At 32.9% G+C, this 26348-nt stretch overlaps 1 protein-coding gene across 1 annotated transcript in view; it reads right to left on the bottom strand.

Moving 5' to 3' along the window:
• Positions 1-26348, bottom strand: part of LOC143085626 (glutamate receptor 2-like) — a 50757-nt gene that overhangs the window by 9274 nt on the left and 15135 nt on the right. Inside the window, exons 4-13 of the mRNA XM_076262087.1 lie at positions 17301-17506; positions 16151-16204; positions 11370-11531; positions 10021-10218; positions 9410-9517; positions 8612-8722; positions 8074-8149; positions 3155-3297; positions 1192-1541; positions 128-326 (exon numbers count right to left, since the gene is read on the bottom strand). Coding sequence (XP_076118202.1) covers positions 128-326; positions 1192-1541; positions 3155-3297; positions 8074-8149; positions 8612-8722; positions 9410-9517; positions 10021-10218; positions 11370-11531; positions 16151-16204; positions 17301-17506 — 1607 coding nt within the window. The remainder of the gene's footprint in view (positions 1-127; positions 327-1191; positions 1542-3154; positions 3298-8073; positions 8150-8611; positions 8723-9409; positions 9518-10020; positions 10219-11369; positions 11532-16150; positions 16205-17300; positions 17507-26348) is intronic.

The following is a 26348-nucleotide window of genomic DNA, read 5'->3' as shown; positions in this document are numbered from 1 at the left end:
ATGTATGCATGTGTTTATTAATAGCTGTTAACTAGGTTAACACTTTCTTTGTCAGTTTAATTGATTTCAGAACAATAAATAATGGTAATAAAAAAGACAAACAATTTTAAATGAAATACCAACTGACACGGAAAAAATCCTGTGTTGATCCTGATGCCAGTGTTCCATATGCGATTTCTGTTTGCTTTGCCAAATCGTCGACGCCTTCGATAGGGGTAAGTAACTTTTCTATGGTCAGAAATGCCGCTAGATTTGCTGTATAAGATGAAATTGTAATCAGCACAACAAACCACCAAGCTCCACCAACTATTCTTCCAGCATTTGATCTTAAAATTAGTAGAAAAACATATATTTACATATAAGGCACATTTTATAATCTCTTAATATGCAGTGATTTCCTTATTTACATGCTCACTTCTATAGATGAGATGGCAGGCCATGAGTTCGGCTTATCTCCTATAATGGATTATCTCAAGGTGTGAAAAATTTCAAATGTTTTGCTGTTATTAACCTTCTTCAAATAATACTTTTTAAGCTGTCATGTTTTTGCGAATACTTCAACAGTCAGAGGTCAACGTGTAGATTGCATGATTAATTGATTGATTGGCGTCACTTTGACTATATCGTAAAGTCGGTTATTATTGGTGGAGCAAGCCAGAGTGCCCGGAAAGAATCACTGACCTTCGGTATGAAAACGCACAAACCTTATCAACTAAAAATGGAGTTGTAGAGTTATGTAAGGTTTGTTTGACACAATGATCGTAGTTGTTGCTCAGTTTTTAGTTTTTTGATGAGCCATGATGTTGTCGTTTTCTCTTCAACTTATGTATTTTGATTCAGATCTGTCTGGTATCTTCAGCGTTAAATCCGATGCCACGTGAAGAAAGGATACCGCGATTTCTGGACGTTAAGAACACTTGTAAACCTCTTGCGTGGTCCATAGGTAGCCTATTACAAGGCAGAATATCCGTCCCTATCAAATTTACCCTCATTTTCCAAGTGGCAGTCTTAATTTCCCGACCTTTATTCTGGACGGCCTCTATTTTAGGACCTTCCTATTGTTTTTTTTTATTTGCTTACGCACGGAACATGCATAGAATATTTGCCACTGCACGTTAAACAATCAGGCCAATATCTTTAGCCTCTTTTTTTTTATAACTATCTCTACATCCCAGATACATATTCACCTACCTTGGACAAGTGTCTGATCCCTGCAACATCATAGATCCCATGGTAAACCAAAACGAACTCGCTAAATTAAATTTATTATTTCCGAGTTTAAAAGGTTTTGACCATTCCCATTCAGATGGACTAAATCTTCCAACTAGAAATATTCCAACACTGACGACAAAGTATGATATTACGATACATAACCACAAAAATATAGAGAAAGGTTGCATAAACGCAAATACTCCGGGTTTCTGAATATCTGGTTTCTTTATCATAATGCTGATACCAGTATTCATAAATGGTTCTGAAAAGTCTACATACTCTTCTCTATGTCGTGTAATCGTCAAAGGAGCGATTGATATATCAACTTCCTGCAACATAATAAAAATAATAAATAATAATAATAAAAACAAGAATGTGTCCCCAGTATACGGATGACCCATCCGCACTTTTATTTTCCAAGTTCAGTGGACCGTGAAAATGGGGGGAAATCTCTATTTTGACATTAAAATTAGAAAGATCATATCAAAGGGAACATGTGTACTAAAAAATGGAAAACAACACGTTTAATAATTGCATGCGTCCGAACTGTTTTTCTGGATTTACCTTCATCAGGAACGCTCAAAGCCAAACATTTGAAATCCGAAGATGTACAAGTACCGAACCCGTTGAAAAGTTATATAACAAAAAATACCTAAAAATATATAGCCAAATTCAACTAAAGTCAACTTTGCCTGAGGGATTTGGAACCTTAGTTTCTTAATAATTTCAAAATTTATAACTTTCAAGTTGATTGGACTTTAACTTTATCAAAAAATACCTCGACCAAAAACTTTAATCTGAAGCGGGTAAGACGCACGGGCGTACGGACGGACGGACATACAGACCAGAAAACATAATGCCCATAAATGGGGCATAATAATTATAATAAAATTGATAAGAATAATAAGAATAATGAGCATGATTGATTGTCCAAATATTGAATGCACCGAATGAACGTTTTATAACACATGGTGTTTCATGTCTTTCTGTAATTTCAAATATAACTGTTCAATATATCTTGCGTTTCTATATACCGGTAGTACTTGTGATTTATGTATATAACGGAGGTTCTACTACTGCTATATATTGTCACAAACAGATATTTTAATATGAATTACAATACTGCGCTTTTAATGGAACAATATAGATATGATAGAAAGTCACGAGCCAGTAAAAGACTGATAAAAGGATGATGCAACCATATTAGGGTAATTGACTTTTAGGTCTACTATCATTTTAAATTGTGTATGTCTACATCCTTCGATACATTGGTTGTTCCCTACATTCCTTTTCTATTTGATTTATGTTTTATTGATACGAATTTATGTGTATACTAGATAGTTGTGGAAATGAACAAGACAAAATCTACAAACACGAGATATTATCGTTTATGCAATAATCATAAATAAGAAGATGTGGTATGAGTGCCAATTCTACATCCAAGTCACAATGTATAAAACATTAAACTTTATAAGACTCATTAGTTCAATTTGGAAAATATTCTGCGCAAACAATTAACTGCTTCGATAGGCTCCCTACTTAGTATATCTCATTTTAGCCAATAGAACCATATATACCATCTTATAAGGCAACCAATCAGAATATTTTTTTTGTTAAGTTATAATTTCAAGATGGTATGCATACCTGTCCACTTTTCAAAATGCCCATGTGGGTTTTACGTCCAAGATGGCTCGTTTAGTTCTACAAAACCTTCATGGGGCCTTTAAATGTCTTTTAATGTTGTCTTTTAGCTTCTCTATACTTTTACAAGGTTATAGCCATTGTAATATAATAATTGTTTTTTTTAAATTGTGAACAAAATTGCTTATTCAAAATTTCCATTTGGGAGCCTCAATGGGGGAAATCACCCGCAAAAGGTGACAGTTGGCAGGTATGGGTATGAATATCGAATAAAACGTTGTACACAAACATGCTTCATTACCTTCCTTATGATTCGACCAATTAATCCATTCCATGATTTGTTTTCGTTTAGATATGTTCCGTAAACTCCGTCAGTACTATGCTTTAACTTGTATTTAAAATCTGCAATGCTTGCAACTTCACGTATCAACTCTACGGAAAAACCTGTGAATAAAACATAACAGTAAAAGGTAAAAGGCAAAAAATAAATACTACTTAAATAATTTAAAATTACAATATTCACATATTGTTTTTCATCAATGACATGATAATTTTAACGCAATTTATATTTTTTTTTTGTTACAATGTCATGTACACTGACCGAACTGTATCAAGATTGACCATTGAGAGGAGGATAATATAACGGAAAAGTTGTGTAGAAAAGTTTAACATTTTTCCTGAATATTTCCTGCAATTCGAACTTTCTATTTCAAAAATACCAATCAATGACTCATCAGGAACAATAAAATCTTCCCGTGTTCCCGTTTTTGCATTAAAATCTCCAATAAGAGAGACATATGCATAAATTTATCAGCAAATGTCAATAATTCATTTTCAATTTCTTCTAATGCATCAGTATTTGTATATTTAGAATTTGCCAGGGGTTTAAAAACAGCACCAAATAAAACATCTTTTTCACAGTTTAGTAGACATTTTTGAAATTTAAACCACTGTACATACTGACCTTCACTTTCAATAAAACTGATGTACTGTTTCAAAATATATATTGCTATTCCACCTGAATTTTTAGTTACACCCTTTCTATTCTTTGTTACATATGAAAAACCGTCAGGAAGATCAATTATATCTAAATCATCTAATTTAATTTCAACAAAAACCAATACATCATATGTTTGAAAGATATTTGAAAATTCAGTAAATTTTAGTTTTTACTGTAAACTACATACATTAAGATAATAAACATTCAATCCAGATAAGTGTTTATTTTGATTCAATACAATATTGTTCCGTTCCCTTTGTCCTCTTGTACGCCTGTCCTAGTGTCCTGTGGTATTCTGTGGTGGTGAAGACTCTATAAGATTCTTCGGCATGGTCCTGTTGTTGTTCTCAGGTACAGACATCGGAGTGTGTTGGTCAGATGGTGGCTGTTGAGCTCCATGATCAGTTGATGGGGTTCTTGTTGATGCTGTAGGTTAATCTCAGGCACAAATTGGCGTTGAACGAAACGCTTTTTGTCAATAAACAATTTATCCTCTACTAGGACTGCTTTATGTCCTTTTTTCACGAGCATCTTTCAGAATTGGGATTAGTTCACGCCTCCTTTCTATTTCTGTTCATGTACATAGTATTGAGGTTTTTGTTTAAGTTTGTTTATAGCTGCCTCCAAAACTCTATTTCTGTCTTTTCCCCTTTCAAATTTTGCAATTATATTGCGTGGATCTCTGTCCTGTCTGGGCATAAGCCTGTGCACAACATAAAAATTCATTTCTTTACTTTCAAGTCCCAGTTCTCTGTTAATAAAGTCTGTTTCTGTTTCTTCTGTGTTTTCAGCAGAAATGCCTTTAAATATAAAATTGTCTCTCATCGACCTTTTTTGTTGATCAATGATTTTTTTCCTGTAGATTATAATTTTCATCAGTTAATGATATATTGTGTGTTTCTATTTCTTGTAATTTCAAGTGTAACCACCAAGACCCTTGTCCAATGACACATGGTCTTTTAACTCAGTTTTAATGCCACAAATTTCACTGTCCAGCTTATTCCAATGTTCTTCCATATCAACTAGCCTTAAGAGTATATCTTCCAAAATGTCAAGTTTTTGTAATATTTCTCTGACTACATGCATTAACAGTATTAAATCAGGATAAGGCGGGGTTGATATAGGGTGCATAGGAATTGGCATTGAAGGTGTCTGATGTCCCATTGAGCTGGTGTTGTACATGTATGTGGGACTTTCAGGTGATATGGGATGAATGCATAGCCATTGTCTGCTCCATACAGTACTTTTCTAGATGAGGAAATACCATTACTTGACAGCGGAGTATCATTTAAGTTCGGTGTATACTATGTAGGATATTGATTTAGACATGGTTGCATTAGTGTTGGAGGTAAAGAGTACTGTTTTGAACCTGAGTCGTTCAGGTCAGCCATCTTGAAGATGGCTGACCTGAACGACTCAGGTTCAAATTTTTGAAGATGGCTGACCTGAACGACTCAGGTTCAAAACAGTACTCATTCTTGTTTAGTGTGTTTGGAGAAGGAGTATCTGTTGTTTTTCGTTTATTATTATTCATACTTCATAAAATTCTTCATAATGCAGTTAGAACATCAGTTCGATTAATGTTCTCACAAAATAACTAATCATTGTGCTATAAAACCACTTATAACTTCATGATAATACTTTAAGTCTCTGCACAATTTTTCATGACTCCTACTCCTGCCGCCATTTGTTTTTAGCTAGTCTTCTTCTTCCTCCATATTCAGTTCAGACCACCATCTAGTGTATTTTTGAACTAATGAGTGGTGTAGACAAACCAATATTTACAGTGCTGTTAAAAATACTATATACAATTAAAATCGTGAACAGTTTTTAACACACAACTTTTTCTTCTACAAATCACACTTAAATGTGTTAACTGGGTTGCAGGCTTCAGTAGTTGATGGCAGGCTGTTCCATGATCTGATGGTGTCTGGGAAGATCGAGTGCTGGTATAGCTGCCTTCTAGCAAATGGAACAAGAAATCTTTAGTTGTGTCCTCTTAAAAGGTTGCTGTTGTTGGAATTAGGCAAGATGTTAGTATTGCAACCAGGTGGATAACTATGCGGCACATCATTATGACGTTGTTCATAGCTCTGCGCTCTTGTAGGATTGGCCATTGCAGCTGGTTTTATAGGTTTGTTACACTGGTAGTTCGATGGTAGTCACCAGTAACAAATCTTGCAGTCCTACGTTGTACCATTTCTAGGTTATGAGTGTATATTATACATTAGTATATATATATATTTCTCTGCAAAAAAAGCCCTATTGTTGTTGGCTTTTCTTACTACTTGGTCTATGTGAGTAGTCCAGTTCAGTTTGTTGTGGATGTTGGCTCCCAGATATTTTGCGGATTCCACTTCCTCTAAGACGTGGCAATGGATGTTATAAGGCTGTCTTACAGGTTTTTGTCTTGTTGTTAATGTGACTGACTTGACATTTGTTGCGATGGAATTTCATGAGCCAATCATTCTTCCATTTCGTAGGGTCTCTAGATCTTTATATAGTAGTGCTGCGTCTGTGCTGTTTTTTTTTATTTCACTGTACAAGGCTGATTTCCTAATAAGATAGGTGCAGTGTTGGATCTTCCATTTTCGAGGACGACGTGCTGTGTTTTTTCGTTTAGAAAGTATTTAATCCAGATATGGAGACTATACCGTATTCCATAGTTATGTAATTTATGCATGATTCATCCATGTGGTACCTTGTCAGTGAGTACTATTCAAAGAACATAACATATAAATCGAAAGAGGTTATTAAGATGGTCTTTTAAGTATAGAAATTTGAAAAACCTGTTTTGTCTTACTCATGCCAACCATGTAATACAAGTTAGGCCGTGTTCCCATTGACCTAAACTCGGTGTTGTGTAAGTGTAACTCACACGTAAACTAAACAAAATTACGTTCCCATTGATAAAACTCAATTTTTACATGTAGTGTAAATCATGTTTTGTCTACATGCAGTCGATACTCGATGTAGGTCTTGTGTAGATTCAGTGTACATAAAACTAGGCATTTAAAACATTAGTTTCACCGTGAATATTTAAAGAAGAAACGATTTTTGAATAAAATTGATATTTATAGCAATTATATTAATAAAGCTACGTTAAGTTTTATTTCTAAACAAAACAAATTAATAAAAGTTCTTTACAGAAATATATTTGTCTAAACTTGATATATTAATTTGTTTTGTTTAGAAATAAAACTTAACGTAGCTTTATTAAGCCCTTATCAAGACTCAAAGCAGCATCGTTGCCGAACACATAATTCATTTGAAAATTAAGGTATTTCCGAATAAACTTGACTTACACAGAAATATTTGCCACTGGTCTTTACTCAAACAACGATTCACTCATAAATGCATTACTTAAAAAGTGTGAGGTAAATGTATTGTTTGTGCAGTATCTCGGATCCGTGAAATTACACTTAAAAAGTCAAAAAAAAAAGAAAAAACATTACCCCCCCCCTTTTGCCAAATACTTCTTGGAGAAGAGTACCATTTGAACAAACAGAAAAGATAGAAATGATCCCTAATATATCAATCCTTCTTCTTCGTCTGTAAGCACGCTGTTGCAGCCTACGTTTTCTAAAGCTTAATCGAGACATCTTTAGTATATTTAAACTACTGCAAATCATCAAAATGGCTTTCATAAAGAAGCAACCACTTAACTTCAAAAAAAGGGGGGTATTTTTTTTATTTATCTGAGTCAGAATTATTTCCGCGCAAACGTTTTACGTTTTTTTTTTTTTTTTTTTGATGCTGGTAATCAAATTTGTTTTCTTCAATATTTAACACTATAATGTATGGGGAAACTCTTGATTCAGAATATTTTTTATCATCTATAGAACCAGAATTGTTTTCTTTATCCAATTGGGGTTTGGAATATTTCCATCCCCCCTATTCAGAGTCAAATGGTCGTTCCCTTACTGCTAGAAAAGTTGTCCGAAAACTTTTCATTCGATTCTACGTAATGAACATTTAAATGACATAGAGTTTACAAGTGTGAACGACTCTTATGTACAGGTAATTAAACAAGAACAAATATAATGTGAAACCAATGTCAAATACATTAAACTAATTGTAAACAAGTTTACTGTACATGGAGTTTGGTGTGAACACGGCCTTAGACTCTGTGCACAAACAAACATGTATTCACAAACAATGTCGGCTTATCAGAAATACACGGTTGCAAAATTATATGTATGGAAAAAGTGACAACATACCTTCATATCGATCGTTTCCTGTCCATGCTGATCCATTTTTCTGAGGTTCTGATTTAAGCATAAAGAACGGTTTTTCCTTCAAATAGAAACGCACTCATCATATGCATGTTTATTGAAAACTGTTATTTTAACCGTGCTAACTTAATCGAGACGGTCATGTATTCATGATCTAAACCAAATCGACAAATCAGAAGAGCAAAATATGTGTTAACCGTTTCCGAACAGAAACACTAAATACAATATACATGTATGTGCATAAAAATGCGTAGCATATTTTTAATGGTATATTTTTGGTATTTGGACCTCAGATACAATCACAATGTGTCGTCGTTAATAATACTTACATGCTAAATTGAATGATATTTTTCTGTTTGTTTTTGGCGTTTGCTTTGTTGATGGTATTTATAAGAATTTCATCCTTAAATTTGAAAACTGATCATCCTTTATTAAATCGTTCACAAATATTGTTAATTGTGTATTTCCTAAGTGTGATTTTATGTAGGCAGATGCAAATTTTTGAATATATGTCAGTACTAACCAGCACACTTATCACAATTTTGATATCTCTGTCAATGTTATCTATCTTTTCTTCATACTTCTCCTCTTGTCCTTTCCATGTGAAACCATTGACGGAATGCCAATCACCTATCTGAAAGAAAGTGGTCTTTATTATAATACATAGTTGGAGGAATGCAAATACTTATTTAGGTTATTAATACATGTAATAAATGTATAGAATTGTCTATATATAATTTTCGAAACTTAATTTAGAAAAAAATCAATCAACTATCTAATAATGCAATCTCTGGTTCGAAGATGTCAGCACATGTTGGACGGGAAACCTATTTTTGACTAATTTCGCGTTATTTGTCTAGATTAAGTTAACTTAATGTGAAAAGGCTTTTTTGTCATTTTAATAACCCAAAAATAATAACAACATTATAATTGAAGTCTGTCGTTTTAAAATCAGATACAGTTATTATAGATCTATATATCACATAACATAACTATACTACATGAACAGAAATATCTTTATTCTAGTAAAATATAAAGTACATATAGGTCCCTATGGAATTATTTGATGCGTACCAATTGATAGGTTAGTACATGATAGCTGATGGTCTTGTGTTTATCATACCAAAGCAGTGTGTGCCATGAAGTCTGTGTCAGCTATAATTTGGTCCGTTAATTTGCAATAGATTTACTCGGTAAATTGCAATTAAAACTTGTGGATTTCAGTTTCCAGTACACGATATCGATCTCCGTATCGAAATTCATAACGGAGAATTTTAAATGAATAAAAAAGTAAATATTGCAAAGATGAAGAAATCAGTACCTTTGTAGGCCCAAAATCAAGGGACACTTGATAAACTCCCAAATTAAAATGTCTGCGCATACCATTTTTGTCAAAAGTTACCCTTCCTGTTAAACCATCAAAGTCCATCTAAAATACAAATCAATATTACACATCAACATATTTTATGTAGCCAACTTTTCTGCAACTGATCAATTCTATTTTGAATGAGGGAAAACCTACTTTGACAATAATTTTTTTCGCAATGATGAAAAGTAGGAGACACGTTGTTTTTTCTCAAGAGCCTGAAAGCAATACTAATTTCAATGCCTTACCCAGGTTAAGATAATTCATGGGATAATAACTTTACCAATGATTGAACAAGTGTAAATACTAAATGATAGATAATTTATTAATTTTTAGGACATATATATCACTGGTTTGTTGGTATATCAATCGTGAAATTATTACATGATATTTAAGTTTATGATGAAACGTGTTGCGTATATTTTTCATTCTCTTTTATGTTAATCTTTTTTTTTTTTTAAATAAAGCTACATGTAATTTCAAATCTCCTATTTATTCACATAAAAAAGCAATGAAATGTATGGGTTAATTTAAAAAAAAAAAAGTTATTCATGCACTGTACGTACCGATTTCATCCTTCTCATTATTTCTTGGCCATGCATCCAAGGCCTGCCACCGGAACAAGGAATTCCTTTGGTCGTATTAAAGTTGTAAATATCAGCACGTCTAAATGTGGTTTTAAATACATTAGGGTCACTTTCAAGCATTCCTTTAATCGTTTCCTGTAGTATCGTTGCTGCATCAATAGAAAGAGCTGCACCAACCTATTGTATTTGTAAAACTATCTAAAGTTAAGTGTTGATGTCAGATGATAAACCTTGTTAAAAATTATTAAAAAAAATATACATGTATGTGAATAAATCGCAAAGTAAATATATTGCTGTTTTCATTTGTTTTAAAAATAGGTCGGAATTAACGTGGTTTTTTTAACTTTAGCAGTACATGTTTATGTTTGTGTCCAACAGCAAATCAGTTTATTGTTTGTAATGCTGCTTTCGACTTCAACATATAAAACAAGCATTAGCCTTTCAAAAAGGGCTAGTCGACTCTTAGCTGATGAAAATGGAAAGTGCTCTCGCTTTGTAGATTAATTCATTTACTAGAATAGCCACGTGCATCAATCAACAAATTTTACCACACACGTGAGGTCACACGTTATGAAGTAGTATAACTCCAGAAGATTCGGCTATTTATAAATAAAAGTTACCTGTGTACCAATATCATAAATATGCATGATTAATGACCAGGCAAAATCTAATTGCTAAAATAGAGAGGACAAATCCGATACTCTACGGGATTGAAGGACATTTACTTTGTTTGGATTGTCCTAACCAATCAATAAACTTTGATTATTCACGTCTCGTATTATCTTCCAATCAGGTAGCAAGAAAAATTCACGCACTAACTGTCCATCGTTCAATTCTTAATATCGACTCATAGGAGTCGATAATTATTCTAGACGACCTCTTTAATAATATGTTCTATCTTATCTCCTTCGAACGCGTATTTAATTTTTATGAATTGGTTTAAGGGAAAATTTATGTGATCGTTCGGAATTATTTGTTTAGTATAAAACCAATATCTTTTCATGAATGTGACCTACCGAATAAGACTATTTACCGGCTTTGTAATAACATGAGCAACACGACAGGTGCCACATGTGGAGAGAAATCTGCTTACCCTTCCAGAACACCTGAGATTACCCCTAGTTTTTGTTTCGTGTTGCTCAGTATTTAGTTTTCTATGTTTTTTTTTTTTTTTGTGTACTATTATTTGTTTGTTTGTCTTTTTCATTTCTGCCATGTCGTTGTCAGTTTATTTTCGATCTATGAGTTTGACTGTCCCTCTGGTATCTTTCGCCTCTCTTTTTGTATCTCCACTACAGTCTCAGAGAATTTTTATCAATGCTACTTACACTTATTCTGTTACCCCCTGCTCCGGGCCACAAAGATGTTGATAGTGTTTTCCATTGCCCTATAAACCGATGTACTTTGTATGTTGAATAATCTACCAGCTGAAATCCTGTGATCTTTACACCACCATGGCGAAACTTTTCTACTGGCAGACTCACAATGTCCTAATAAATATCACAGATGATATATTTGATGTGCAATTCAGCAAAGTGTTTCGGATGCACGAAATTTACAAATTGTTATTTTTTCATTAACAAATCATTATGGTTTTAATGTCAGATATTTGTTTCTTTTAATTTATTCACAACTGATATACGATCCGACGCTTTAGATCTTAATATATTTCACAAGCAACTGTCTCTATTGTTGCAGATTGTTTGCTGATCTCAAGATATTGCATGGTTACTTTTGTCGATTGGTTGCTGTCGTCTTGACGTTTACTTCTCCCCCTCCCACCTCCTTTAAATTTTAGTCATATTATTAATGATAAAGGGGAATGTGGTAAGGATTGGTGTCACGGTGGGTATGGTTGTCCTGCGAGAGAACGTTCTGTGCTGGTGATTCGGTCCTGACGGGTGCTGGTGATCAATGAAAAAATGTAAACAAAGACGAAAATGATAATTTTTGACGTTTTCACTCATAAAAAATGGAAGAAAACAGTTGGATTTTTTTCAATTTTGTTTCTTATGGGTTCATATGTAAACCATTAAAAAGTTGACCCTCTAAACTGTTTCAGTAAGCGTAACACAAAAATGCTCATTTTCAGAAAATCTAGAACTGAAAAAATAAAACAAAAATGCTCATAGAGTCCGCTTTCTATACCACAATCAACACGACAAAACTATTTTGTGAAAAAACATTGCAATTTATTAAAATTTATCATTTTCTCAATTTATTCATGTCCTGATACTGTGCTGGTGGGTCCTGTCATTGTGCTGGTGGGTCCTGATACGGTGCTGGTGATTTTGGATAAGAAGTTGGTCATATTTGAAACAAATGTTACAAAATCAATAAAATTGGGCAGATAATTGTTGTCAATAAGATCTATGACTCCTATTTTAGCTCTTGTGCATCCATTTGGCTGTTTAATATGTGTTTTCAAATGATCGTAAACTTGTATTACATAATTACATAAAAGGGCAACATCTTTCGTCCAATATCAGATAGCAATCTTAAATTGCTAATAAATGTTGCTGGACCCAGTTTCGTTATCTGATCTGAATTTTCTGAAATGTGCAAGGTAGATAGACATTGGCCTTTTGAATTTTTTTTACTCGGTAAGTTTTGTCCTAATTGCTTGAACTTTTGCAATATAAAAGCCGATTTCAATGAGTGTGTAGACAAAGGGAATATCTTTGGTTATCTTGCTTGCTGAACAGAAAAGTCATTGTTAGGTTATGTTAACTACCCTACTTTAAGAGTCGACTAGTCCGACAAATGACACATCTTTCTGTCTGTAGGACCAGGCTACTTCGAGGGTAGTATACCTTACCTAACAATGACTTCACGGTTTAGCTAACAAGCAAGCTAACCAAAGATATTACCTTTGCCTACATACTCAATGGAATCGGCTGTAACTATTATTATTACACATTTGATTTGTATTCATAAAAATATTTAAATATAGAAAAGAAGGACACATTGTTCACTTCCTCCCCCGTAATTCTTTATCAAAAATATTTATTTATTTTGGAATTTTGAAATGAAAAAGCTAAGAAATCTTAGTTTTGTTAGTGTTCTCTAGGTTATCTCGTCTTCATTCTCTGACATATTCTAGTCTGCCCTTTCATAAAATAGTGATTTTTTTTGTAGTGTTCTATCGAACTTTCGAAAAAAAATACCTGATATAAACCGTTCAGACAAAAAAATTATGTTGAAAAAATCTTACAGATACAGTAAGTGATTCTTAATAGCTATAAGATACATTTTTCTTTTAAAATACAACTTTTAAATCTTACGGGAAACTATTCCAAGCTTAAAACTTTCACTGTAACCTCGCTCTAACAAATCCCCCCCCTCCCCCAAAAAAAAAACAACCCAAACAAACAAACCCGCAATACTATTGTCATTCTTATAGTCAGCACTAAATTGTTCACAAACAATTGTGTTTTAAGCTGCTAAAGACATATGATTCAAACGCTCAGAAAGTCCTTTGTTCTATATTTTTGCTCTCCATTTTTATGCAAAACTTTTTACATTTTTATTTTATGGGTTATTGTTGAAGGTCGTACGATGATGTATGGTTGTTAACACATACTTCCTTTGGTTTCTTATGGAAATTTGTCCATTGACAACAAACATACCACATCATCTACTTTATATAAGTATTGTATAAATTACAACGTATTTTGGTGATCTTGCAAAATGATCGTAATCCCGAAAATCGTAAACATATTTTCTTATCTTAAAAGGGGGCAAGAAGGGTTCCATTAACAGGCCAATAAATAAGATTACAGTTAATTTAAAAAAAAAATTAAAAAAATAGGGGTATTTTTTCTCTCATAATAACAGTAAACAGATTCACAAGTCAATTTCAAGAAAGCAGACAACAATCAATTAGTCAATAACAGTACAGCATCAATGATCTTGAATATATGCCACTTTTAACAAAAATATAAAGGCACAGAACCAGGACATAGGAGCACAGAACCAGGACCGTTTTTCTTATCACCAGCACAGCGTCAGGACAATTCCATTTAACGAACTTGCACGACTTTTGCAATATAATATTGTTGTAATATACTTTGCGTGGTACTTATGACACATCAGAGAAAAATTAAGCAACAAAACAGTCGTTTTATTGCCGTTCTGATACAATGTAAACAAACCCACCAGCACAGAATCAGGACCCACCAGCACATGACAGGACCAAATCACCAGCACAGAACGTTCTCTCGCAGGACAACCATACCCACCGTGGGTGTGGGACAACTATCCATACGTATCCAAGGACAAAGGATGGGAATATTTAAAATTTCATTTGTATAAGACCAAATAAAATACATGACAGTGTTGTTCCAGTTACCCTATCTACATGGGTCGAAATTGGCGCTGGTCCGGTGGTCCGAGACCAGTAGAATTTGTGTCGGACCAGTAGATTTTGTCAGCGGGTGGTCCGGCGGACCAGTTGAAATTTTTCGTTAAAATCAATGATTGCATCTGTATCTCGGTTTGTTTTAAAAAAAAAATAAACCTGAGAAATTATTTTTAGGGTATTGGAGTGCTATTTTTGGAATAAAGAAGAGGAAAGCAGCTGAGAAAAATAAAACTAAACATCTGTCATATCTTTTAGTGGTTATCAAATGAATTTCATTTTTGCAGGACCAGTAAATTTTGAGCCGGACGAGTAGATCTAAAGTCCACTGGTCCGGCTGGCCAGTACACTAAAAAGCTTAAATTCGACCCCTGCCTATCTACCCTACTTTTCAGTCTTAATAATATTGAGCCTACCCTTAACAGTTGTTTGTCATGTTTAATTCAGCACTGCTAAAGTCAGAACGTAGCTTTCATAGACTCAGTGTTAAAAAAATATATAAAAAACCTACCTACCTACCTTAACTTTTTTTTATGTAACTTGAACCACAAATTCTATTTTATTTGCCCTAAGACGGGACCAATATTTTGCAAAACGTTTAATCTAATATACATGACCGACTCATAATACATGTAAATATTGCAGAATTTAATTATTCGTCAATAAAGGATTTTTAATTCAAAAGTGTAAAATAATCATTTTTAGATTACCAATAACATTTTAATTGAAGACCTAAATTATCCTAATGGTTAAGATAAATGAAGGAATTGATTATATCATATTGTTTGGTAAATACAAATTAACATTATGAAATGATTGCCACACGCACGGTTTAAAGTAATTCGTTTTTTTTTAATCTTGCTTCACTTTCTATTATAAATAAGATATTCAGGTTTAAAGAAGAAGAAGGTATAATTACTCTAAAGAGTGTTTGACAACCTGAACAAACTAAAAACGCTTGTGATGCTTGTGGTGTTAGTTTTTTCTTTTCGTGTCTAAAACAAGACTGAAAAAACAAAAGATTGTTTTAAAATCAAGGAAATTTTGTAGAATGAAGCAATTGTTTTCTCTTTAAATTACGATTTGAATTTTTCTATATTGGTTGGTTTATGTCATCAGCATGTAAAACCATGTGTTTTTGTGTGCGGGATGTATAAATACATAACCACGTCCAGTCAGACTGAGGACGTAAAACCCTATGTCTCTTGTAGAGAGTGTACCACGCATTTCGTACGGCAAGAACTCTTGCAACAATCATTTTGAGGAGTCCGTTGCAAGGCTAAATCTCTGTCCCTATATAGTATACCTTATTTTTCAGCGGCATTCGAGATATTCTGCTGTTTATCTCTGTAGACAACTAATACAGTACCTACCCTAAGCATCATACATGAAATATTTGCAACTGAACGTAAGGCAACCAAACAACAAGCAATCCTTATAATTTTTTTAGGTAATTGTAATGTGTTTTTGTTGGATGTATTTAATAATGAAATGAGTGTGCCGCTTGGCATTGTAAGCATTGCATAAATCATGTAAATGTATTATGAGCGTTTATGTTACAAGTCCTGATTTTTATTTGTCAAAACGTTCATCGTGTATCAGTGTATCAATTGTTTTGTGAAATAATGTATTTCCAACATGCATGTATTATAATACAATATAGTGTTTGTTTATTAAACGTAGTTCTATGACTGGTGTTTTACTGTCAATTCATCTGGCTTAATTTACAATTTTAGATGTCTCTCTTACCTGCGTTGCTAAAATGTATGAATAGTTTTGTTTATTCATTCCAACTTCTCGTATCTACAAGAAACAACAACAGTGATATAAAGAGAAGTAAACATATTCAAATCATCATTTTCACATATCAACTTAAGAAATATAATAATGGTTTGCTTTTACAAATTGTGACTTGTATGGAGAGTTGTCTCATTTGCACTCATACCACATCTTCTTATATCTAATTAAGATCATTCTTTGGTTGTATTTAAATGTATTTACCATGTATAGTTATAAGGTATTTATTGCACACATGAACCCATGCATCGCATCTCGAGTCGTGTTCTCGTATTTATTCCACACATAAACCCATGCATCGCATCTCGAGTCGTGTTCTCTTGACTGTTATATCATTATGTTCCCCAAATACTAATATTTGCTATCCATTTAGCCATTTCCTTGACGTCTAATTAACATATTTTCTTGTATCGTGTAATCAAGCATAAGAAAAAGTGGACACCAAGTTTAATTACACTAAAATGGTTTACTTTTTACAAATTCTGACTTGGATTGGGAGTCGTATCTTGTTATATGTATTCATGACTTCTCTTTTTTTTTTTATTTGAAAGTTTTTATTATTCAAAAAAGCGCTATGGCAAAACACATGTATCCAGTATTATTTTCATTTTAATAAGACTCACAAGTGTTTGTACGTATATGTTATTGTGCGCACTACACAGTTCTACAGTTTATTTCCCTTACACACGTGAATTATTTAACGTCAAGATATATTCAAGAAGATACATTATTTTGCTTCTTTTTTGATAATAGTGCTGTCAAATGTACATTAAATTTAGTGATTTATCCCCTTTGATGCAACGACGATGTCTTGATGAAGTATTCATTTCAACTCAAGACCCAAAAGAATGTATGCCCAAATTAATCAATACACACAAAAAAAAACCCAGAGTAACTGATCACAATGTTATCATTACAGATATTGTTCATTACTGAATGGTTTTGACTTATGATGATCTAAAGCTCGTACAATCAAAGGTTGACTGATGCAAGACACAATAACATTCTTAAATCGCTAAAATAAATCAACTATTGTTCAGAAAGAAAAAAAAAAAAAAAGAAAAAAAAAAAATGGTCACACACTTTATTTATAGCTACATACCTGCTGCAGAATTACAGCATATGATTCCTCAGACTCCAGATCAATTAAAATCTGTTTTGTTGTAGACCTTAATTCTTGTGAATCTAGAGATTTGAGGTCGTCATGTGCTTGTTTTATGTTCTGTATTCGTCGTATTTTTATGTAAACAGCATGGTCAGTATTGTTCTGTAAGAGTAGTTCTCTTAATTCTTGATAACGCATTAATCCTTCAAATATATATATTAATAGTTTATAATTAACTGAATATTTGAAAATGCGTTTCTAGCGAAAAAATGGAAATAGGATTTGTCTATAATTACTGTTTCGGTGTGAATTAGTCTAAGGACTAAATCTTACTTTTGACGTGATATTGCAATTTTTGTACCAAGAACTTGTACCGCTGTTTATATTTGTACCGCTGTTTATATTTTTTGTCTATCAGTGTTGTATTGCGATCTGGTTGTGTTTCATGAAAAGAGGATGAGGGAAAATATGTTTTTAGTAGGCCATTTATTTATTATACTTCCGCTCCTAAAATGATATGTGTGAATCTAATAATCATTGTTAATATAAAAATGTTATGATAAGTACGAAATAAACGCATATTATCATAAATGCAATGTACTACACAGCTACTTTTGCATAGGTACTATTTCTGTACTTAAAATCTGTAGTACCGGAAATTTACTTTTAATATTTAGTATTATTTCTTTACTTTAAAATTATTGTAAAATTTAGGTCTTTGTATTTTCCAGTACTTGATTTGTACTTAAAATATTTGTACAAAAATAATACCAACAATGATCACAGTATTCCATGTTGGAATATCATATCTTTATGAGATTTGAAAAAGGCAAACTTTCAAAATGCTGAAAATGTAACCGTGTACCAAAAATTCTGTAGTACCTAAATTTCAAGTACAAATCAAGTACTGTAAAGGTACCTAAATATTACAATAATTTTAAAGAAACAAAATAGTACTGAATATTAAAGTAGATATCCAGTACTTCAGATTTTTGGTACAGAAATAATACCTATGCAAAAGTAGCTGTGTAGGATTACAATTGTGTACATCATATGCGGGCTTCGTCTTTATAAGACGCATCAGTGACGCTCGAATAAAAAGTTAAAAGATCAAATAAAGTTTGAAGTTGAAGAGCATTGAAGAACTTAAAGCATTGAAGAACTTAAAGCATTCAAGAACTTAAAGTTTTGACGACATCTTATGAAGGTAATCTATTCCCAAAAGCTATTGCAATTTTTCATAGTAAGAACTCTTAGACCCCTCCTGCTTACAATCCTTGATAAAAATGTAAATAATTTTGCTTGTTGTATATTGGCTAATTATGGGCCGAATACCTTACTGCATTCGACATTCTCCAGATATAGTTTTATGTGTACCTGACGATGATGATTATTATGGAGACACGACTATCCCCACTGTGTTATACCTTTATACCACATAACTTGTCGTTCTGTTATTCCGGAATCCCGTATCGGCTGCATAACGTTTGTGATTCCATTCATTTTTGCTAAGCATCAAGTACATGGCAACAATTTTACGTATATTTTTCGGCCACGAAACACTTAACAATCTATCTAACAGGTTAGTAGTTCTATATAGTTGTAAAGGTTAGACATGCAGACTGGCATTTTTAAATAAATGTATATTCAATAAGGCAAAACGTTTGCCTTGCCACAAACCACATATAAACCCATCATTGTTACAAGTCTTAAGAGTTTTTAATTTTCGAGACCGCTGCTTATATGCTGCATGAGAATAGAATTTAACTACCCATCTGACCGGACACATCTACATATTTATACACCACACGCAGTCAAACTGACGCCAACTCTCAGGCATTAGATAGACTAAAGCTAGCCATGGTAGAATTCCACATATTAATACTTTTCTTTATCCCTAAACTTTTCAGGATACACAAAGAAGAAAAAAACGTTTAATGATTACTAATGAGACAACTATCCAACAGAGTTCAAAGGATGTTTATAGATGAAATTATAGGTAACCTTGCGACCTTCAACAATTAAAAGAAAACATAGAGTACAATTGGCTATAAAAGGCACCGACATAAAAAAAAAAAATGACTCAATTAATTCGATTGATAAAACTAACAACCTAATATATGCCACACCAATTTACGAAAGAATGAAATGAAACATGAACATATGACAACCATTAAATAAGAGGCCCCCGACTTGGGGCAGGCACATACATAATTTGTCGGGATTATACATGTTTGTGAACGCCCAACGCTCTCCATACCAGGGATAGTGATGCAAAAGCTCAACAAACAATAAAACTCAGACGAAGAGGACTTAAATCATCAGGTCAATACAAAGCAGACACACAAGTTACCAAAACACAGATCAGACGTTACAAGGTATTATAGTACATCATCACAACAAAACGAAGACACTTAGTATAGATCTTAGATTACCAGCATATATAATGACAGCTACATGTAGTTCAAAGCCAATAACAACATATAAACTAGAGGCTCTCAAGAGCCTGTGTCGCTCACCTTGGTCTATGTGCATATTAAACAATGGACACAGATAAATTCATGACCAAATTGTGTTTTGATGATCATGATGTGTTTGTAGATCTTACTTTACTGGAAATTCTACTTGCTATAATTATCTCTATCTATAATGAACTTGGCCAAGTAATTACAGTGGAAAATATATTCTAAAAACTTACAAAAATTCATGAAAATTGTTAAAAAATTACTATAAAGGGCAATAACTCCTTAATGGATCAACTGACAATTTTGCTCATGTTGACTTATTTGTAGATCTTACCTTGCTGAACATTATTGCTGTTTACAGTTTATCGCTATCTATTATAATATTCAAGATAATAACCAAAAACTGCAAAATTTCCTTAAAATTACTAGTTCTGGGGCAGCAACCCAACAACAGGTTGTCTGTTTTGTCTGAAAATTTCAGGGCAGATAGATCTTGACCTGATAAACAATTTATCCCCTGTCAGATTTGTTCTAAATGCTTTGGTTTCAGAGATATAAGCCAAAATCTACATTTCGCCCCTATGTACTATTTTTAGCCATGGCGGCCATCTTGGTTGGTTGGCAGGGTCACGCCACACATTTTTAAAACTAGATACCCAAATGATGATTGTGGCCAAGTTTGGTTAAATTTGGCCCAGTAGTTTCAGAGGAGAAGATTTTCTAAAAGAATACTAAAATTTTAGAAAAATGGTTAAAAATTGACTGTAAAGGGCAATAACTCCTTAATGGGTCAACTGACAATTTTGGTCATGTAGACTTATTTGTAGATCTTACTTTGCTGAACATTATTGCTGTTTACAGTTTATCTCTATCTATAATAATATTCAAGATAATAAGCAAAAACTGCAAAATTTCCTTAAAATTACTAATTCAGGGGCAGCAACCCAACAACAGGTTGTCCGATTTGTCTGAAAATTTCAGGGCAGATAGATCCTGACCTAATAGATTATTTTACCCCATATCAGATTTGCTCTAAATGCTTTGGTTTTGGAGTTATAAGCCAAAATCTACATTTTACCCCTATGTTCTATTTTTAGCCATGGCGGCCATCTTGGTTGGTTGGCAGGGTCACGCCACACATTTTTTAAACTAGATACACCAATGATGATTGTGGCCAAGTTTGGATTAATTTGGCCCAGTAGTTTCAGAGGAGAAGATTTTTGTAAAAGATTACTAAGATTTACGAAAAATGGTTAAAAATTGACTATAAAGGGCAATAACTCCTAAAGAGGTCAACTGACCATTTCGGTCATGTTGACTCATTTGTAAATCTTACTTTGCTGACCATTATTGCTGTTTAAAGTTTATCTCTATCTTAATAATATTCAAGATAATAACCAAAAACAGTAAAATGTCGTTTAAATTACCAATTTAGGGGCAGCAACCCAACAACGGGTTGTCCGATTCATCTGAAAATTTCAGGGAAGATAGATCTTGACCTGATAAACAATTTTACCCCCCTGTCAGATTTGCTCTAAATGCTTTGGTTTTTGAGTTATAAGCCAAAAACTGCATTTTACCCCTATGTTCTATTTTTAGACGTGGCGGCCATCTTGGTTAGTTGGCCGGATCACCGGACACATTTTTAAAACTAAATACCCCAATGATGATTGTGGCCAAGTTTGGTTTAATTTGGCCCAGTAGTTTCAGAGGAGAAGATTTTTGTAAAAGTTAACGACGCAGGACGACGACGGACGACGACGGACGACGGACTCCGGACGCAAAGTGATGGGAAAAGCTCACTTGGCCCTTTGGGCCAGGTGAGCTAAAAAGTCATGTATTTCATATGCAATGAAATAAGTCTTTATGTCCTCATACAATTCCGCGAGATTTGACTTTTGATAATAACCTTTTCCAAATGAGAATACTATAACTGTATTAGTTAAAAGTACGTTTAATCAGTAACGTGAACTGAGATTGAAACATGTGCATTTAGTATAGTAATGTGTTGTCTATATCCACGTACTATAGTCTCAGCAGCTGAATACATGTAGTTGTCTCTTCGGTAATTATTCCGGGATTTCTTATTTTACATTTAAATAGGGCAGGTCAGGTTCCTATTGTGGAAGTCAGTAGACAAAGGAGCATTTTCTATAACTAAATGCTACAAAAATGGTATCGAAATAGCTTAGCACATACGTTGTATATAAGTCAGACATAAATAGTACAGATGACGTGAATTACTATAATATGCTATTTTATAACTTAAATACTAGTATACCTAGACAAATAAAACCGAACAAACAGATTTATCTAAACCAGAGAGTTTTATAAAACATTTACACTCCCTTGATACTTTCTCATGATTATAATAATGATTTGAAAGACGAATTAAAGAAAGGGTTTCGACGTATTGAACTCGTTGATTGTTTTTGTAAAACAAACGAATATACTGCACTGAGAAAGATGGTATTGAATTCAACAATAGAATAAATCGTGATTGAAAATTTAATAACTATCGGTATATATATTTTCTAATGAATTAGGTGTCTATTTTGAAACACCAAATAAATGCCAATATTTTTTTATGGGTTTTGAATTAAGATCATATGACTTTTTATACATTTTGATTGATTGACAGACTTGAAGGGAGTAATTTCCTAGTTTATAATAATTGTATTATTTAATGATGAATTCTGTCATTTTGATAGTTGCATACCGATTTCCTTAGGCAACGAAAAGGCAATCACAATGTGTAGCTGTACTTGCCATAAAAATAGCGTTACACTATATTAGTCAACGTAATGTTACATTGTTCGTTTTGGGCAATTACTCTGATTGAGTCGAAGTTAATATACGTGCAATTGAAGCAATGCTTTAATTGATTTCTATAAAATTGATTTGGTTGAAGGGCTTAAAGTTTACAATAGAAAATAATTTTGATTAGAAGTTATAAAAGCCAAGATAGCTTTGCTCAAACATTGAAAGCAAATAAAACACTAAATGCTCGATAACCTATTACAATTCGTACTTTTCACATGTGTTTCATTCTAATCTCTGTAGGATGTTTAATATCTGTTTTAATCTTGTCCTTTGGGAATAGACTCATGTAAGCTTCAATGAATTTGGAATTTCCTGCTTTTAACCAGAAATGAAAATACAAGAAATTTTATGGTTTGCTATACAACAACTATACAATTAAACCGTAAAACTTTAACATGGAGGAAACAAATGACAAGTTTGAAGTCGTTAATTTTCAATTTGTTAGCAGTCGTTATCTCACTTATCTGAAGTTAACTTAGCATTGAGAATGGTTTCACACCGCATGATCTCATCGAGAATGATTATCACAATTTCCGCAGCAAATTTTCTTTGTATAATACGCAATGGATTCTAAATAAAACTAAATCTTTAGAATGTTTGGTCTCCTCTTTACACATTTATTTTGTTTAATCGTCTTATGTGGAAGTCATTACAGAACCAATATATTGTGACATTTTCCCGGACGAATTAATCTCGTTCAAATTACAGTAAATGGAAGACTTCACAATAGAATGGTTTTTAGAAAGCTTTAGTTCTGCTTCATATTATTGTATTTACCTAAACATTTAAGTGACACATCGATTTGGTCTGAAATAATAGGGTTTCAGCATGATATCTTTTAAGAAAGGGACACCTTAATTAAAGACAACATCAGGTTTATAGAAGATGTATTAGGTTTTATTAGGAAAAGTCTGACGTTTTGTCAGAATGATCCCACGGATTATTAAAGAAACTTAATAGTCTTAGGATTGTCAAGGAACGACACTAGAAAAGTATTTTGTTTCTACACAATCTCCTCGCAACGACAAGTTGCTTAATTGCATTATTAAGAGATCAGAAATGGAGGGTAAACGAGGGAAGTGTATAATTACAAAGATAAAAGATTGTTTAAGAGCAAGAACTGTTCTGAAATAATTATTGTCCATAAGAACTACCAAGTCTGTTAAAAATGTCAACTACGACGCGACCTGAAAGATTTCAGAAATGATTAGAGGGGATTTTTTTCTTTTTAATTTTCGAATGATTTTTATTGAGTTTCAGTTTTTATAAAAAAAAAAAAAAAAATGACTCGAAGTTCAATCTTAAAGAAACAGAAAAGAATAGAAAGATAGCGCCATTCGTTTTGAGGATTGCGAATGTGTAATTGTCAAAGGAAATTATAATTATAAAAGATTAAAAAAACTAGTATTCATTTGACAAAACATTCTCCTTAATTAGACTGACAAGATACTGTTAATGTTGAAATATTATTACTCTTTCCAAGAAATAGTTTTGTATCAAGTACAAATGTAGAAGTCAATTTATATAACATTCTTTGATATGAAAATAACGTGAGAAGTACATGTATGTTTCAGAGTTAATATTCGAAAAAGCATTGACAATCAAAAATGTGTTTTTAAATTTTACAACCACTGACAAAACTGCATCTGCAGGTTTTAAAGGAAAATACTAACTCTTTCCATGACGAAGAGCGAAAAAATATCATAAAATAACAACTCGTCCGTATTCAAGATCTCCGAATGACTTTTGTTTCAGTGGTAGCTCCTCCAAATGACTTTTGATTTGGTTCCACATGTGACACCCGCCATGTTACAATAGTTGATAACAAAAATTGTACTGATTTGTTATAGTCTGTGACATATATATATTGAGAAAGAAAGGAAGAAACAGTTAACTCGGCTGAAATTACGTTGTCTATAAGATATATGTATAGCACTGGCACCATGCATATCATAACCATAGTTAATCGTCCTTTAAAAACAGGTCACGAACCGAAATAGTTACCGACGGCGTCAGTTAAAAAAAAAAAAAAAAAAATGTGTGTTGTATGCATGGGAAATAGCCAAATTACGTTTGGAGAAGCATCAAAGATAAATTATAATCTAAATACCCACAATATGATCTTTTTACTCTTAAACTTATTTGACCCGAAAACTTGTTATTTTTATTTTTTATTGATTCATGGACAACAAGGCCATGTTCAATACAGAATAATGATTTATGATTTTTTAGGGTGTGTTAAAGTTGGTTAATTTGGCAGTCTAGTCGAATCTGTTTTTTTAATTAGATCTATAAAAGATGCAGATGCCAATTTTTAGATGGATACTTGAGGAAATAACTAGAAAGGAATAATCGTTCGAGAGAAGACGTAAGCATCATATTTCATTAATATTCCCTACTTGCAATAGTATAAGTACTGCAATAATGAATCATTCCCATACATGAAGCTGTAGATCCAATTAAAAAATCTTATAAAATCTTATTTATGTATTTATATTTTTCTATATAGCTGGTAAAGTATCCCCAAACATGAATGTCTGTTAACGGTAGTCTATTCATACACCAATAAAACGTGAATTATGTGGATGAGAATTTTAACCTTAAATTGCATAAGAAATAGGACTAGAGCATGACATTACGACGAAACCAATAAATAACGTGGTACAACACACTCAAAACTAAAACATTACAAACTTTTACATGCCAAGTCAATTATGAAACAGAGGTAAAGATATAAAACTTCCTGTAATTTACACGATTGCTTTAAAATTCATTGTGTTTTTTATATCACAAAATGTCATCAAGTAGAAAAGAAAACCATTCCATTGAAGGATTATCATATGGTATGGTGTTACCTGTGATTATGTTTCCTCATCCGTATCAGAAGTAAGCGTGATTTATTGCCATGGGGTCGATTATTCACTTGACAAGAATAATACTTTACTAAAAAATACTTTCGAAATATATTTTGGTTCATAATTTGAAGATATATGTTTAATGCCTCAAATTGGAAGTATGGGGGTGAAATTACATTGTAAAAAGATTTGTTTCCAGAATTTTAAAGGAAAGTAGTGATTTGATCCAGCTGCAAAAGGTTAAAAATTAGCACTTCGGAAGCTGTCAAAAGATTTCAAGACACCCTTAACATAAAATTGTCCATATTTTGAGTTAGAGCCGATGAAGTTTTCTATAATTTTGATATAATTTGTCCCAAAAGTAGTACAACACACTGTAAAAATTTCATTGAGAAAGCGCAGGTGGGATTTTTTTAATTTTCATTTATGTTCTAAAAGAAATGCACTACAAATTAATTGTGGTCTCGGACCGATTTCAGGTGTTTTCGTGCTCAGAACAACCCTATATATGAGTTGTATTAAAACTGTATGCATTAATATATGAATTGGGGTCACATTCCAGCTTCACTTCCTTTTTACTCATTTTTAACTGAAACCCGAAGTAATCCACTATCCTTTACGGTATACTTTTTGCTATGCAGACCATTATACGTACAGACAAAGCTGAAATGATGACGACACGTAATTTGTTTTTGTTAATTTGCTAATCATTTACCCAAAATATATTTCGAAACATGCTCCGCTCCGCAGATCAATATTTTTGCACCCCCTTCCACTAACATTAAATCATAGATTGGCACCTGATTTATGGTATTTCCGTCCTCAGACCCCCCCCCCCCCCCCCATCCCCCTCATTTACGAGTTAGGTGAACATTTTATGCATTAATATATGGATGGGGGTG

The sequence above is a fragment of the Mytilus galloprovincialis genome, chromosome 8, assembly GCF_965363235.1.
Source record: "Mytilus galloprovincialis chromosome 8, xbMytGall1.hap1.1, whole genome shotgun sequence".
NCBI lineage: Eukaryota > Metazoa > Mollusca > Bivalvia > Mytilida > Mytilidae > Mytilus > Mytilus galloprovincialis.
The sequence above is the reverse complement of the archived record's forward strand: the minus strand, read 5'-3'. Positions and strand labels throughout refer to the sequence as shown.